General features: G+C 38.2%; 2 protein-coding genes across 2 annotated transcripts in view; one reads left to right on the top strand and one right to left on the bottom strand.

Annotated features, from left to right (window-relative positions):
* LOC140237452 (dual 3',5'-cyclic-AMP and -GMP phosphodiesterase 11A-like) overlaps positions 1–4,288 on the top strand; it is a 107,907-nt gene extending 103,619 nt beyond the window's left edge. Inside the window, exons 17-19 of the mRNA XM_072317378.1 lie at positions 1,590–1,664; positions 2,288–2,371; positions 4,094–4,288. Of these exons, the coding sequence (XP_072173479.1) occupies positions 1,590–1,664; positions 2,288–2,371; positions 4,094–4,231 (297 nt within the window). The 3' untranslated portion in view covers positions 4,232–4,288. The remainder of the gene's footprint in view (positions 1–1,589; positions 1,665–2,287; positions 2,372–4,093) is intronic.
* A 4,742-nt stretch (positions 4,289–9,030) lies between these two features.
* The window catches only part of LOC140237946 (electrogenic aspartate/glutamate antiporter SLC25A12, mitochondrial-like), a 46,963-nt gene continuing 39,037 nt past the window's right edge, over positions 9,031–16,956 (bottom strand). Inside the window, exons 14-16 of the mRNA XM_072317875.1 lie at positions 16,095–16,253; positions 15,630–15,720; positions 9,031–14,758 (exon numbers count right to left, since the gene is read on the bottom strand). Of these exons, the coding sequence (XP_072173976.1) occupies positions 14,587–14,758; positions 15,630–15,720; positions 16,095–16,253 (422 nt within the window). The 3' untranslated portion in view covers positions 9,031–14,586. The remainder of the gene's footprint in view (positions 14,759–15,629; positions 15,721–16,094; positions 16,254–16,956) is intronic.

Raw genomic sequence — 16,956 nt, 5'->3', positions numbered from 1 at the left:
AATCATTAATGTGATGCATGTTGATGATGGTGAAAAATAGCCAGGCTGCAGGCATTATCTCACAACTTGTTCTCGTAGACGTTCAAATATCATATCTAAATATGCATCACATATTATGTCATTAAACCCGGCAGTCTGCATAAAAGGTAAGAAAGGATGGCAGCTAAAGTTTCTTATCTGTCCTCGGTACAGAATTCTATCGCAACATTCATCATGCAATAGGTTTGATGTAAAAACCTTGCTCGTAAATTACGACCTGTCTTTGCTTAACTATGTGTTTGTGTGTGCGCGTGGGTGTGTGTCTGTAACGACGGTACAACCATTTGTATTATTATGCTTGATTTGACCCTACGCTTGATTTCTTTGCCGTCATTTAAAATCCTAACCTTCCGAAACGTCGTGTTTTCAACAGCAGTGCGTTTGCGTGTTATAGGGGCATACATCTATACAACACAGTCACCATCCTCTTCACAATAACTCGATGAACAGGGAAATTTGGAGCATTGGTGTTGCAAAATCCATGATAGACAGGGGTAGAAATAGAGAGAAATAGAAGAAGACAGAAAGACAGAAGAGCAGAAAAGAGAAAGAGGGAAAAAAAAAGAAAGAAGACGTACGACGAACAAAGGGAGGTGATGACGTCATAAGTAAAACGAACATGACAAAGCCCTGTCTATAATAGTGCAAGTGCGATCGTCATAGGTCTCACGGGGGAGGAGGGGGAAGGGGGAGGAGGGGGAAGGGGAAGGGGGGGGGGGTGTCCCTCTCCGACAAATGTGGTACCGGGCGTAGGGCAATTACTCCCTGGGCAATTACCCCGGACCCTTCCCCTGATCCTAACCCTAATTCTAATCCTGAATCTAATCCTAACCCTAACCCAAACTCCTAACCCTAAACCTAACCCTAATCTTTACTCTTACCTTATCACTAACCAGTATTTAGCCGGGGGTAATTGCCCTGATACGGTGCTACCTGCCCGTGTCCAAACAAGTATAAAAAAAAGACCCTGAATGGTGTATTAAGGCTCAACAAACTTGTACGCCTTAATCGCGTTACACCTCAAACAAAATACTATAAATTGCGTCACCGCGGACGTCAGATACCCAAAATACGTATTTCGTTATTACAAAGTACAATACCCTAACACGTAAGCAATGTACCCTATATAACGGCGTATTTCTGAAACCCCACAATATAATACACTATTTAGAACAACAAAAGAACACGTGCAGTTTCCTGAAGTACAACAAGGAATTCAGTAAAACAGATGTAATTTTCAACCGTATATCATCCTCAACGCTACATACAGAATATTCGATACATATTTTGTGGAAAAGGACCCCTCCTGCTGCAGAGATATAGTATCTGCAAAGTAAATACGAGGAGTGCAAAACTGCAGCAGTTTGATGCCACGCTTTGTTTGTATGTATATTTGATTTTGAAAAACGAAGATTCGATGCCAGCATCACTCTATCAGCTTCCATTACCTTGTCCTCGTTTTTCGTTCCCTCACTAAAAATGTTTATTTTGTTTGTTTGTTTTGTAACATCGTCTTCTCCAAATTCTGCCAATTGTCTGTTCTTCCGTAGATTGCCGAATTAGTGACGAGTGAGTTCTTCGACCAAGGAGACATGGAGAGGAACGAACTCAAGATCGAACCGACAGTAAGTTGCACTAATGATAATGATGACATCATAATGTCGTCATAAAGCATCATGCTTGTCAGCTGGTGACATCATGCCTGTCGCCTATGATGCGATTCCTCTGCCTGACTACTTGAATCGCTCTAACAGCAATTCTCACTAATTATGTACCCATCATAGGGCTTGCCTACACCCAAACAACATAGACTTCATTACAGCAGAGTTAATTAAAACTTGCATGTCTTAAGGTTATTAAAACAGATTCATGCACAAGAAACAAAAGACCTCCTAAATCAAAACAAAAACAAAACGAACAATCAAACGAGGCAACAACGCAAATTAGCAAACAAAAATGAACAATAACGTGTTATTTGGAGAAGCATATTACATGAGACCTGAGTGACAAAAGAAAAACATGTGCCGATATCATTACCATAATGTGGTCGACAAATTAGTGTGCATCGGTTCTGAGCGGTGAATAAAACATTCTCTCGTATTTTTAATGAACCTCCATAATATCAAGTCATGATGCATACTAGGGTACATAAAACTCCGCTTCGTCGTAACGGACTGAGTGTGGGTAAAGTGGTCATTTCCTATTATGCTATTGTCTGGTATATCTCTCTTTCTGTTTCGTTCTGTAGTCAATGTTCGACCGAAGGAGAAAGGATGAGTTACCTGAAATGCAGCTCGGTTTCATCGATGGAGTATGCATTCCCCTTTACGAGGTGATTGTCATAGCCAAGGGTGTCGCCACGAAACCAGATCGTTCATACCATAAAGCTCAGTTCCATGTCTTAGGAATAGATTTGACTTTGAACGCTTTGAAATCGAATTGTTCTTCTTTTTGGTTCATCTTTCCCATGACATAATTCCATTCAAATGAAACGAAAAATTGTAGAAAAAAAATGATTTGCATATTTTCTATCCTCCTGATCATATAATGATAAGGTATTAGTTTATAATTCTATTGTTCTGCGATAAAATAAGATTAAATCGAGTTGATGTAAATTGACATGAATTGCATTGAACTTCGTTCTATGTCCTAGTTACAAGCTGACCGACACGATCGAGGCGGGGAAGCGATAGACATTTTGGCTGCTGATAAACAATTCCGTTTATAAGCCATGATTATTCATAGTTTGTAGGTGGACAAGATTATGCAGTGATTGCTTTGCCATTAACATTTGACTTATCGAGCAAAACATAATTTTTTCCCATCAGAACAAGACGACTCTCTTTGATATGATGTTGGAAAAAATAGTTTTTACGCCTCCGATTTTGCCCCGTATTTACGGAGATGGCGACCATGTTAGAATGCATGTACGTGTATATCCCAAGGTGGCATTCCATTTTGTTCCCTGGCACTTGCGAAAATGTGTGGATTTTTTTCTTCTTCTACAGAACGCACTTTTCTATGTGTCCTGCCAGTACTTCTGTTATGAAAACAGGCCATAATTATGAGAAAATCCCTCAAAAATCCAACAGACTCATATCAAAACGATAATATGACTCCATGTCCCCCTCCCTCCTTCTTCAAAGTACCTAGTCGCAGTGAAGAGGTGGTTAGGACATTTCTCTATAATGTCAGAACAAAAATGTGGGTTTTAGCAATGTTGGGCAACCGCTAACAAACCACGTTTGATGTAAATGAAGTAATGAGGACGCTCCGAAACCGACTCCTCCGTCTAGTCGAGATTGTTGAGGGATTAGAAATTTTTAGTCTCTTATTTTTAGAAGGGGATTATCCCAAAATCCGCTGACAAGTTGACAAGCATAACAATGGAATATAAATGACGTTTTTACAATATGCTCATGTCAGACGATCTGTGACGACGTTACCGCGTCAGATTCTGCCGAACTCTTGTTACATGCCAGCAGTCTGTAATTTAGGAGGCATTTTCGAATTTGCAGCTCCCTATTTTTTTTTTTATGTAGTGCAGCTACATGTAGTGTCTTTTCTCTCTTTCTTATTGTGTGTGTTCTGTTAAAACTTATTAATACTCTTGAAATTCGCGACACTTTTACCATAGTCGTTTATCAAGAAGGGCATTATCAACAGTCCGAAGGGCAATCGTCTATAATCATTGTGTGACCATGATAAACTGTCAACACTGCTCTTCATAGTTCTCTATATTTTTACTCTATCAAAAGAGATACACTTTCGTCATGTCTTGTGCCTGGGTAGGCGTAGAAATGGGAAGTATCACCTTTATAAATACATGCATTATAGAAATGTGAAGTAGGCCTACCTCCTCTATTCATTCGTGAAATGTGTTCGTATTTATGGTTCTTTTAGGGTGCACAAAGTCGACACAAAAGACATTGCTATATTATGTATGTATAGCTCTTGGGAAGACTTAATCTTAACGCGATTCTACAATGCCATTGTAAATATTTCGTTTTTTTATTAATAAATGACTGTTGTATTTTTTATCTCTTTCTCATAGTCGTTGGTCCACGTATCAGGCAAGTTCCGGCCCATGTTGGACGGGGTGCGAGCCAACCGGCAAAAGTGGTTAGAACTTAACGAACAGCGGAAGAGGAGAAAAAATACGTACCACCACTCAAAGCAAGGGAGTGTTTAGTCGGACATTCTTTTGCGAATTAAGTCAAGTTTGAGAGAGTGAGAGAGAGAGAGAAAGTTCCAGAGGTGTGTGTGTGTGAAAGAGAGAGTGTGTGCGTGTGTGTATGTGTGTGTGTGTGCGCGCGTGTGTATGTGTGAGGGAAGGAGAAAACGAAGATAATCTTCTGACTGTTTAAAACTTGCAATATCTAATGGGTAAGATAGTTGTCTGGAGCAAGGTGACAAGGAAAGGATAGTTTTTAACGGAATCCTCGCTTACTGTCGTGAGCTGTGATCATAATGTTGGATAAAGATGTCGGACATCTTAGATATCAGCTAAGTCTGTACAAGAGACATCTGGATTATAACTGTTCATTACCCACGTTCTATAGATCAACAGCAAATCCATTGTGACTTCGCCTTTCACCATCGGCATCTAGTTTCAGTATTTTTTTTTAATTATCATACGTTTGGAATTTATGTTAATTGGAGGAACTTCACAACAGATAATTTGCCAGTAGGGGAGGAAAGAGTGCAAAATGGACAAAGGCCTTGTCAGTCAGAAGAGATAGTGTGATAATAACTATTTGTCATTTTACATTATCTGTATGTCAATCAAAAGTTATCTTTTATTCAAATTGTACTAACATTTAGCAATGATTATAGATCATGGTAAAAATGACACTGATGTTCCTCACAGGCGATATATGTACTTTTTTTTTTAATTCTCCTCCTTTTCGTACAAATCAAGAATCATCACTAAGCATAAAGACATGTTGTAGTTGAGTTGTATTTAAAGACCATAGACACTGTCATCATAATGCCCTACCCACAGCCTGGAGACGAGTCTAGTGCCTCAGCACGTACATTTGACACTATACAGGAATACGAAACTTAATTACCCGTTTTACCAAATATCCTAAGAGATCTGTTTAGGATTGGAATATGGATTATGTCCCGACCCTGTACTGTCTGAAAGTACATGTACATCGATTTTCCAACGACAGCTTATGATCACTGAAGTGTTTCTGTATAGTCTTGTTACAGAACTTCGCGACACAATTTTCACGACAGTAACTGTTCTCCTCAAATTGTTATGTTACTATGTCTCAAACATTCCGTTTTTACCTCGTAACTTAAACCAAATAATAAATGATACCATATACATTATTTGGAGGTACTATAGGATTTCTCTTGAAATGTTGAAAATCAATTAGTTTTTACCTGAAATGTGGCATATTCTAAATATTTCCACGAGATAAATTTTTAGTTGCAATCATCATAATCTTCTTGGATCATCACTGTATACTTCAGTGGTTGTTATTTTGTCATATCGGACGTTTACGGGAAAACAGATGTGCTTGTACATGCATGCAAAGAAAACGGATATGAAAGAGATATGTATCACAGTACGGGGCTACATTTCTCTCCTTTCTGGAAGAATAGAAAGTCTTATGTGCTTTTGTCCTAATTTCAAATTATTTCAATTATATTCTAACATTTTCAGTACCATTTCCGCTTCATTGTAAACATTTTTGTGTATTATGTAATTCTTGAGAAGTATTTGATACATAACCATTAGTACACATTGTAATAGTGTCAATTGACCTTGAAATACCCGATCTAGTTTATCTCCAAGCTTTCTGACCAAAAGCTGCGTAATATTTAAAAACAAAAATAAACACTGGCAGAATATTCTTATAAACATTCGTGGCAGACGGGAGGTATACGAGGGAACCTCCCTAAATAAAGGTTCAACCCTAAGGATGAAAATGAAAGGAAAGCCCCAAATTAATGGTCTTTTTGGAGCATGTATAATCGGATGACGGTTTTGAAGCCCGCTGTACTCGTAAGTTGAAAACCGCCAAGTTAGAGAGAGCTATAGAGACAAATTGGTTTAAACAAGGAAATTGGTGACATATTGAAATCAAGAATCACATAAGGATATATTTTGCCTCCTCCAGGTAAAGATGAGTAGTGCGCAAACAGAATGATAGCCAGAAATACATCAAACGCTAAGCACATTGCAATACGACAATAACCTACTCGTGTCTCATGTCTACGACTGCTTTATCTTCGCGATATGATATTTTCATGATTTAACTCCCACTGGCAGTACCTCGGCAACGTATATCTTGCCGGCTTAAGACAGTGCCGAGGGCATAAGCTGTAATAGAGTATAAGACAGATAACAGTTAGTAATTTATTATTATTATTATTATCATTATTATCATTATTAATATTATTATTATTATTATTATTATTATTATTATTATTATTATTATTATTATTATTATTATTATTATTATTATCATTATCATCATCATCATCATCATCATCATCATCATCGTCATTATCATTATTGCAGCAAGAAAGTCATTTTGATCAGTACTGATACTATCAGGAAATATGGCGATGCTCTCCGATGTTTTTGTTAGGTGATGACATTATTTTCTGAATGAGGCTCAGAGACTTTTCTAGCCTTATCCTCCGTACGTGTGGAGGCAGTGATTTTCACGACTATTCAGAAATTGAGAGATGGCTTTCATAGTCAGATCGATGCCAACGGCTGAAAAACACCAGATCCAAACCTTACACTGGGGACCAGGAGTGGAACAGACCAGCACATTGACAGAAAGAATTTTCAGAAAGTGAACCTCGACTTGCTCGCCAGATTTCTGCAAGTGCTGTGTCCAAATAAACATTGTTTGAGGTGAACGGTGTTTACGTATGACACACATCGTTCAAACTAAACTGTCTATTCCACTGGTTTCTGTGGAAAGTATCCTCCTGTAGTGACCAGTGGTCTATTCAGACGACATCTCAGTGCCGAAATTGGGAAGCACTGACGTCATTGACTCACAAATGCGTTCCAGATTCTGAGGTCACGTGTTCACGTGTTGTTTTTGCCCTTTATGGTCGAGAAGAAAGTCTGCTGGGCTTTGATGGAGCGGATTGGTAATCGAAAATCTGGGTGATTTTGCAACTGTGATGCAGTATTTGAATGAAATATCAATACATGTTCGAATGTAAATATCAATATATCGAAATCAGCATATAACAACTGTAAATAAACATTTTATTACCTACAAGTACTTTCATTTCTGATTACAGATTGACTGGGTATGAATTGAGTAGTGATTACCGCACATACTGGGTCTTCGCTCTCGAACCATTTCGTAACAACGGACAGTAATAACGAATAATTATTATAGTATGCATCACACACACGCAATTCAGTTTACATCACCGTGTTAATTATTTAGTGCTTGGTAACAGTACCTTTGGGCTCTCCCACTCCGTGAACCGATGGTTTGAGGACATCGGAAGCAGAAGAACCGCTTTAGATTTTCGCGACGCGGACGTTCTGAGAAAAAAAAAAAGTGTTCTGCGCATGCGTAAAATTGCTTATCAAAATCGATCTCGCGTCGTCTAAGTTTTCACGGTCGGTTCTGGGCCATTTTAAAGCTACTTGATGCAATGATCATAATGGGGGCGCCATTTTATTTTGTATAGGCTGCGTCTTCGCGAAATCTAAAGCTACTTTGCAACATGACGCAGGGAGAGATGAGAACAACCAACGCAGTCGTCGCCTAACTAACGTCCACGTCGCAAATCTAAAGCTCCCTATTATCACCAGATGAAGAAGCCCTCAAGTTCTCTCGACAGAGAAATGTCCTTGCAATATACAGGATCCTTTAATCTCGGTTTGTTTGTTTCATTTTATACTGCGATTCTATACTATCTCATGTTGTCCTTGTATATTATCTTGGAGTCAATTTGTCATATCTCAGCATTTTGAACAAATACATTGAGAAGGTTAGAACTTTAATAATGTGAAGAAAACGACTAGATAGTTCACCGAACCGAGGATCGTACGGAAAATGAGAAATAAAAAGTGGCTTAAATTATAACTTGGCATCTGGGTTTTATGAGTTTTTTGTCTCGAGTTAAAACAAAAAGTAGCCATCATGGTACCCCCCCCCCCACGTTCCCTATAACATACACCTCTTGTACAAGGATTCCGGTAGATACAATTGCAAGAATTATGTGTCTACTTATATAAAATGTCTTTTACTTGGACAATAGCTATAATGTATAAACAGCACAAAAGAATGGATTGACAATAAGTTTTATACTGCCAATACCTTTTGTTCAGGCACAAACACATACATAGGCACATGTATATATATATATCTATATCTATATATATATATATATATATATATATATATATATATATATATATATATATATATATATATACACACATATATATATATTGAGCAAGTTGTCCACGTGTGTGATATCGTAAAAAAAAAAACTGAAACAAAGTTCCTGCTGTATTCACCAACAGATTATTTCAGTATTATGTGTTATTTTCTGTGCCAAAATAATCTGTTGGTGAATACAGAATGAACTTTGTTTCAGTTTTTTTTTTTTGATTGAAAAAACAAACCCAAAACAATAATAATAATAATAATAATAATAATAATAATAATAATAATAATAATAATAATAATAATAATGATAATAATAATGATAATAATAATAATAATAATAATAATAATAATAATAATAATAATAATAATAATAATAATAATAATAATAATAATAATAATAATAATAATAATAATAATAATAATAATAATAAATATATATATATATATGCATATACATACATACATATATATATATATATATATGCATGTGGGTGTGTCATATTTCAACCTTTGCACACAGCAGCAGAGAATTTTCCCATCCCTGAGTAATGCAAAGTACAAACGCACAATTAATAAAACAAATATCAAAAACTCGCGATGTCATGTTCAATTCTGTACAAAACAAGCACAGCACAGTGCACTGTATTTGAAGTCTTTCTTTCTTCCATCCCTCTATCTTGCAACAATAGCATCATATGCTTCAAGAAAAAGAAAATATAAAGTTTCAATATCATAATTCATTCTCAAGTTTCAACATTCCAGATTTCTAAGATATAGCATACACATGATAAAAAGAGATCACCTAGCTACATCACACCGCAGAAGTCTTCGAAAAGAAGTCTTATGTTATCTGTAGTATATTTAGGGTGCAGTATTCTAATAATATGTACTTCTTGTAATTCTGCAGACAACAATGAAATCAGAGACCATGAATGGAAGAGAAAATAATTTCTTGTGGACCTTATCATTGCCAAGATGGAGGCACATTTCAATTCCTTTTTCGCATCTCTCATTGATCGCTGTCCATACCTTGCCAAGCCAGCAACATGCAGCTATGTCAAACATATTGGCTGCCTCATTTCTCAAATGAGACTGGTGGCGAGGGGTGCGACGTGTGACAAATTCAAACCACATATCCTAGACGAATCTCCGTATTCCAAAGGTGAACACTGAGCAAAAGGGTTAGTAAATCATTAAAAGTTACTCCTATTTGGCAATCAATAATACCCGAGCAAGCATTCAGAGAGGAGTGCATTTGATTATTCTGGGAAGTTGCTCTTTAGGGATCCCATCTACCCATCCAACCTTCCAGCCAAATGAAAACACACCACTGGGTCATTCCCTACGCTAGATCTTGGGGACAGTTACACATTCGTGGTATTAACTGACTCAATAACCTGTTTTGTTGTTGTTGTTGTTGTTTTTCTACCGAGTTTCATGACTAGACAAAGGAGAATTAGAAACAACGTTTCTCGCGTCTTTTCGCATGGAGAGTTACCGTGATTTAAAGCTACAGAAACAAAACAAAACAAAAATGGTAAACTCAAAGCCATCAGAACCATACCTGTGAGCAAATTTAGCAACCAAAACCCACGGATACTCTTCATGCAAGACCCCAAGTACTTTCGTAGAAAAAACATGATGAAAGATTGATGAGGCAGTATTGATTCCACTAATCTTGATACAGTGTGCAGGAGAAATCAGAAAAAAAAAAAAAATATCATAAAACCGCACGTGCCACACACACACAAAACCTATGCATCTTTCTAAGAAAAGGAAACATGATTTTTACAGAGTAGAAATAGGACTAATGTTTAACACACCTATGACTATACAAGGCTGCTAAGTAACACCCGCATCACATGATCCCATTCCTCTCACCAGTTCAAACCTCTCTAAAACACACTTCAAGGTTGGTATTTTAAGTATGAAAGGCAGAGCACAAATCTAAAAATGGGTCACTCTCTTTCATGATATCACACATGCAGCCCAGTCTGCAGTTAGCTAATGGCTCAAATGACCTCAAATATTAAACCACCAATATAAGACAGTTGTAAAGCTAGGTATCACCCATCTATATACAGGCGACTCCCGTTATAACAAAGCACTTGGGACCAGCAGTTTTCTTTTGTTATGTCAAGATTTCGTTATAGCCGAATAATGAAGTATACAAAGATATATGAGCAACTATTGTAATTAAACTTGCTTTTTACTTTATGTTAACATGCTCACTTGATTGTCCAGCAATGTTCTTTCACTGCAACGTAAAGAAACATTGTGAGTACTGTCCATGACATCGCTCATTTCAACTCGTCTCATGTCATTTTTCTCAGATGACCTTCATCTGGTCACGCACAGAACGTTACTCCTAAGTGGCTTATCACAAAAAGAAATGACCAACAATTCCAAAACAATCTCTACATCCCTTGAATGAATAATTATATCGACCTGACAGAACACTCACTGCATACCTAAATTGTATCAGCCACACACCTCTTGTGAGCCTGATGAACGACCGTCTCCCCCTGATGTCTGTACCTGTCCTCAAACAGACCCATTAGAAATTACTGCAGATGTTTCCTCTTAGCCAGACAGTATTTATAGGCAGGGCTCGACACTAACTTTATTTTTCGGTGGCCCGATGGGGCCACCAAAATCATCAATTTCAAATTTTTGGTGGCCCGAGAGAAAAATTTGGTGGCCCGAAAAAAAAAAAAAACATTGATAAAAGTCCATTTTTTTAAAATAAGTCGCACACTCACTGCATGCATTTATGCATTTCCGGCGCAAAAAGTTACGAATTTATTGACACACTTTTCAAAAAATTTTGGTGGCCCGTGGTGGGCCACCAAATTTGCCCTTTTTTGAAATTTGGTGGCCCGACTTTCATTTTTGGTGGCCCCGGGCCACCGGGCCACCGTTAGTGTCGAGCCCTGTTATAGGGGAGACAGACTGCACTGTAACATTCTCATTCATTGATCTTTCTCCTTTGCTTGAAAGGTCACATAAGTCGGGACCTCTCAATACATTTAGTTGCCTGTCACTAGGTACATTCCTACCACAAATACAATGTGATCATTGAAGAAGAAGATTGAGGGAAATTCATCATTTACATATCACTACCAAAGATATGCTCAAATCTGTGCTGAGCATATGGAAGATCATCATTTTTCAAACAGGGTGACATGTGATGAAAGCACAAACTCAAATCAGGTAAACCCTTTTGCATAAAGTGTGAACAAAATAAGATCTACATCATTGGTAGGCAGCATATATAATCAACTGTGGAACATCTAATGGACAAGCCAAGTACAAAATTTTCCACAAAAACCTGGAAGTGACTGCTGTAAAACCAGAAATATCTGCAGCTTGAAACTTTCCTAGAATTGGAGCTGACAGCCTTCTTCACAGTATGATTTTTTTTTTTTTTTTTTTTTGCGAATTGCCACTGGCATCCAATGCATATAGTGTAGACAAGAACTTTCACGAGAGCCACGATTCTCGTTTGGCACATATAGACATGGGTATGTGGCACAACATATTTGAAGCAACATCACTGCTTGGTCTAGAAAATAAACCAGATTTCAGTACTGGTAATCAGATCACTTAAGGTTTTTCCTGATGGAAACATAATGTTATGGGCAATTCCGCAAAAAATGTTACTTTTCCTAAAAATCCTAAATCAGCAATAATTTGAAATGGTTAAGAATGAACCAAAAGACACTAATATTTGCCTTGTCTGAGATAGGAACTGTGTTAAAGTATGAATATTGGGACTTTAAAAAGTGGACAAAGTTGTAATGTATGTAACGCTAAAAATGTAATGTCCATAATGCTACATTTGTGAACCTGTAGAGTAAATACTGAATTTGTTGTACACAATTTTATCAATCTACAACTTAAACAGGACCTGAACATTCATTTCAGAAGAAATTTTGTTTTACTTAATGCTCTGATTCATAAATTTCTCAACGTATCCACATGGAGGTAAATAATCGTGTCCAAAAAATGTAATGTCCATAACGGCAAGCATTTTGTGTAATATCTACAAAATGATTTATAGTAACTGATCAAAACTCGGACTGTTAACATTTCAGGATGACTGGGTTAGAATAAACCACGAATTTATTCAGAATGATTATGCCGAGTTGTTGAAATAAGCCCACAAAGTCACAAAAAATTCTCTGAATGTAATGTCGGTAACGATGGACTTGCCCTTATATCTAACTTTGCAAGCCAACTGATGTTCACAAAATTAGCAACATTTGACACCTATCTCTTGCAACCCATTGACTCTACAGAGACTTCAGACAACAACTCATAAGAACATGGCGCTCAATCCCCCCCCCCCCCCATCATCATCACTAGCAGATGATGCAGATAGGACACTTTTCTCATTTGTAATCAATTAATGTAGATACCATCAAACTTTGCACTTTGCAGTGTTCCTATTTTCGTGAGTCAAGTAACAACTGCAGCAATGCATATTGCTTCAAGGTGGGATTTATTGTTACATCATCTGTTGAAATGGGATATAACTGATTTTTAATTTGTTATGTGGTTTTCGACTGTGAATTCAAACCACTCACAATACTGTTGGACAAGTTACACTGCAAAATACATCATGCATGCAGTACCTCTTCACCTATCATGACAGAAGCACTCCACATAGGAGAACAGAACATTTTTAACTACCTGCAAAATAAAAGACATGTAAAAAAAAACCACACACAAATAAAGAGAGAGGTATATAATTGGCAAGATGAAAGGGTAGGGCATTGTTGTGGGAGATTTGTTCTTTCTTGGCACTTGAAAATCGGTTGTTGGTTTGGCAGAATGCGGTCTGCGACATGCTATGATACTTGCCGTAATACACCACTATGTGAAGTGAATAAGTGACGAGACTTCCTTGCAGGGGATATTCTGTTCTATCCTTCTCTTCCCATCCTTCTTACATGGAGACATAGCTCTCCTGCCTATTTTTGTCTGTCTTCACAGCCACTGATCAAACTGTTACGGTACAGGCGATCCCCATTATAACGAAGTCCTTGGGAACAGCTGTTTTCTTTAGTTATATCAAAATTTTGTTATAGCCGAACAGTAAACTATATAAAGATGATGGTCTTAGAACCTGAATTTTTACTTCATTGTAACAAGTATTTTGTTATAAACATGTCCAATACAATGGGAGTGCACTGCATTGACAAAAAAACAAAAAAACAAAAAAAAAACTTTGAAAAACTCGGCATGTCCAAGTGAGGCAGCAATTCATTTCTTTACGAAGCACAACACAAAATACTTATTGTGATAGTGTTTACTCAGTCAAAACCAATACAAAAAAGAAAGAAAAAGAAAAGACTACCTCATCACTTCAAAAACCCTTCTGCACGTACAAGAAACTGAAGTAGGCATTGATACCATGTGTGACCAATAAATACATGAACACTGTATAGCTGTCACATGTCACTTTTTACTGGTACGTCAGGTGCTGATGGTATGTTATAATCACAATTTAAAACACAGAAACAGATTGAGTCACATTTGATAGATACAGACCTTATGAGATATACATATCCTGCTTTATGTATGATGCTCAGAGTTGGTTTTACAGCTATGATCCCTTTTAAAGTTGGTAGTTTTACATTCATTGCGATGAATACAGCCCTGTTTTATTGAAAAGTACTCTGCGTCGCTAGCAACCTACAACACTTTCAGTTACCATGTGTAGCAGCAGCAGGGCAAATAAGCCAATGAGCTGTGAGTATTCTAGCTGTTGCTATGGTAACTACAAACACTGCAGGCTACAGTGGCTGCAACGCTCTGAGTGACAGGGACCCTGCACTTGCCCAGTTTACGCTCCTCGTGAATGCGTTCATTATAATCAATTTGGCTATACCAGAATACACGATAAAAGCACACAAGAGTATAATGTACAGCTCAGTGTGTTTCCACCTTGTTTGCATGCACTGCATCAATCAAAGACCAGCAAACCACAAGGGATAGATTTGCACCTATCAGCTCCCGCCCCAATACACTCACGGCCACGCATTTGCATCTCATATCACACCTACAAATGCTCTGTGCTAGTTTTAGTATTTAGTAGAATTTCCTCCTGCCACACTCTGGCTATGGCCGGCCACAAACAACGCTGAAGTTAGCTCGCCTGCGCCTGCATGGTTCTGAACTTGGGTAGGAAGAGGCCGAACTTGGATTCGACGCCAGAGAAGGTGGCGACAGCCAGCTGCATGCCTCCGATGTGATCTGGATTGACTGGAGGGAGGTCAGCTGGATGGGTTGGTGTTTTGACCTCTGACCCCTCAGGTCGTCTGTAGGAAGGAAGGAGATCAAGAGCACAAATCATATCAAGAGGTCATCCATTGTTACATCATATTTCTGACGTTACTTTTGGAGGAAAAAGAGCAATCATTCATTTCAGGGTTATTTTACAAAGAATACACAGGTGAGAGTGCGTTAGTGGAGATGCAGCACTTGAGGGTATTTACGATGGCGAAACATGCACTACATTGTGAATACCCGAGAGTGAGCAGCATCTCCACTAACGTCATAAACTTAAACCTGTGCATTATTTAATATAAAAAATGGGTAAAAAATTAGCAGCATTTTTCGTGTACCTTTATAGGTCAATACCACTCAGTTACATATAAATCCTGCTCAAATGTCAAGATGTCCAAAGATGTTCGTTTCAAACACTCAGGCACTTGCATCTGGCAAACGCTTTATTTACACAGTGCCGGTACGTATGTACACACATATATATGCACAATGGAGACTGGCAGGCGCGGCCGCAGTACGAACTAGAAGTTGTTTACAGAAAAATGTGATTGAGAGCATGAAAAGTAGCTCACGAAATGCTTTTTAACAACTTACTGAATGCACACTGCCAGAGTATAAATTGTGACATCAGTTGCCGCGAGGATAACACGCCATGCTGCTATGCTTTTTCATTGCACACTTTTTGCAGGGCTGTGCACGTCAGTAAGAAAATCAAGAGCGCACACATGACTCATTTCAGCGCTCTTGATTGGTTATATTCTTGAACCCATGTTATAATTGATTCATTCATTTGAAAATGTATGCTCTGTAGAAATCATTTCACATTTGTGCAAAGAGGGACAAATGGAGACATCTAACACAATTATCCCAATATCATAACACACTCACATCCCTCACACCTACCTGCCACCAAAGTCGATGGGTATCGCCCTCTGCAGTAACTCGTAGGTTAGCAGGGTCACACCGAACTGGGGCGACGATCTGAAGATTCGAGCTGCAGCCAAGGAATAACAATGAGATGATCGGGGTCAAGTTTAGCAGTCATTCAAGTGTGGCACTGATGAGAGTCAAGCATTTTTTTTTTTTTGATTTTTCACTCACGATAATGTGACACAACACAATCATATGAGGCACAAACAACCTTATGTCTCGTGTAGAGTGGTATAATCCAGTTTAAAATCTTTGTATGCAAATATGCTTAGTGTGAACATACTTCAAGACTGCATTTCACACCGATGTACATTATTATCTGAGCATCACTGGAGGCTGATATCCACTTTTTATTGTCTCCCAAGGGGCATGTCGATCAAACTATACCTGTCCCACCCATCCATGCACCCCCTTTTACCCCCGACTCCAGAATCCTACCAGGTCCGCCTTTCCAGAACGCTCTGAAGCCCTCCTGCTTGTAGATCTTCCGTGCGCAGTCAATGACGCCAGAGTAGGTTGCCTGACCTGTCCTTGCTACCACCTGTAGTCTTGTCTTGATCACGTCTGCGGGGGTTACTGAGTAGGCAGCCGGAGCACCTGATGGTGAAAGGATGACAAATCTTGTGAGTCAAATCACATGCAGCAATGGTCTTCCTGCTACCAAGTGTAAAAGGTTACAAATAAAGTTCAGTCATTCTGAAATCATGGCTGCCAGACAGTGAAAAATGTCAGAATTACAAGGTGCAATTTCAATTGGATTCATCATCTGAGGTTTATTCTAAGAAGTCACTAAAAACAATGAATCTGATTCCCCTAAAATTGGAATTTATCGGATGCATATATTTGAGTGTTAAATGTCCATTGCAACGGCTTGCTTGTCAGAGAAACTTTTCATGGACACACATGAATGTATTTCACTGCACATACTTTGCGGATGTCTTTCTTTCTTCACTTCTAAAAGACAGTCTTCATATTTATCATTTTCACATTGAAGAGCAAATACATGAACAAGAGACATGTATTTGCCTATGTCATCCAGTGTAGTGGGGAAAGGGTTATTCATGCAGCAATACGGGTGATCACTAGTTGCCATTCACAGAAAGTCTGAATGAAATCGGTGGATTTCATCACGACAGTGTTGGGGAAGGTACCAGTAATTTGTGCTAGAGAAAGTTAGATGCTTGGAAAGAGTGAAGTGACCTTTTGCTTCAAGCAAAGAGCTTGTATTTTGATAGATGTTACACACACCATATGGTATTTCATCACATCTAGAATGGAGAGTTGTTTAAGTGAAGTTGTG

Source organism: Diadema setosum, chromosome 14, assembly GCF_964275005.1.
Source record: "Diadema setosum chromosome 14, eeDiaSeto1, whole genome shotgun sequence".
NCBI classification, from domain to species: domain Eukaryota; kingdom Metazoa; phylum Echinodermata; class Echinoidea; order Diadematoida; family Diadematidae; genus Diadema; species Diadema setosum.
The sequence above is the reverse complement of the archived record's forward strand: the minus strand, read 5'-3'. Positions and strand labels throughout refer to the sequence as shown.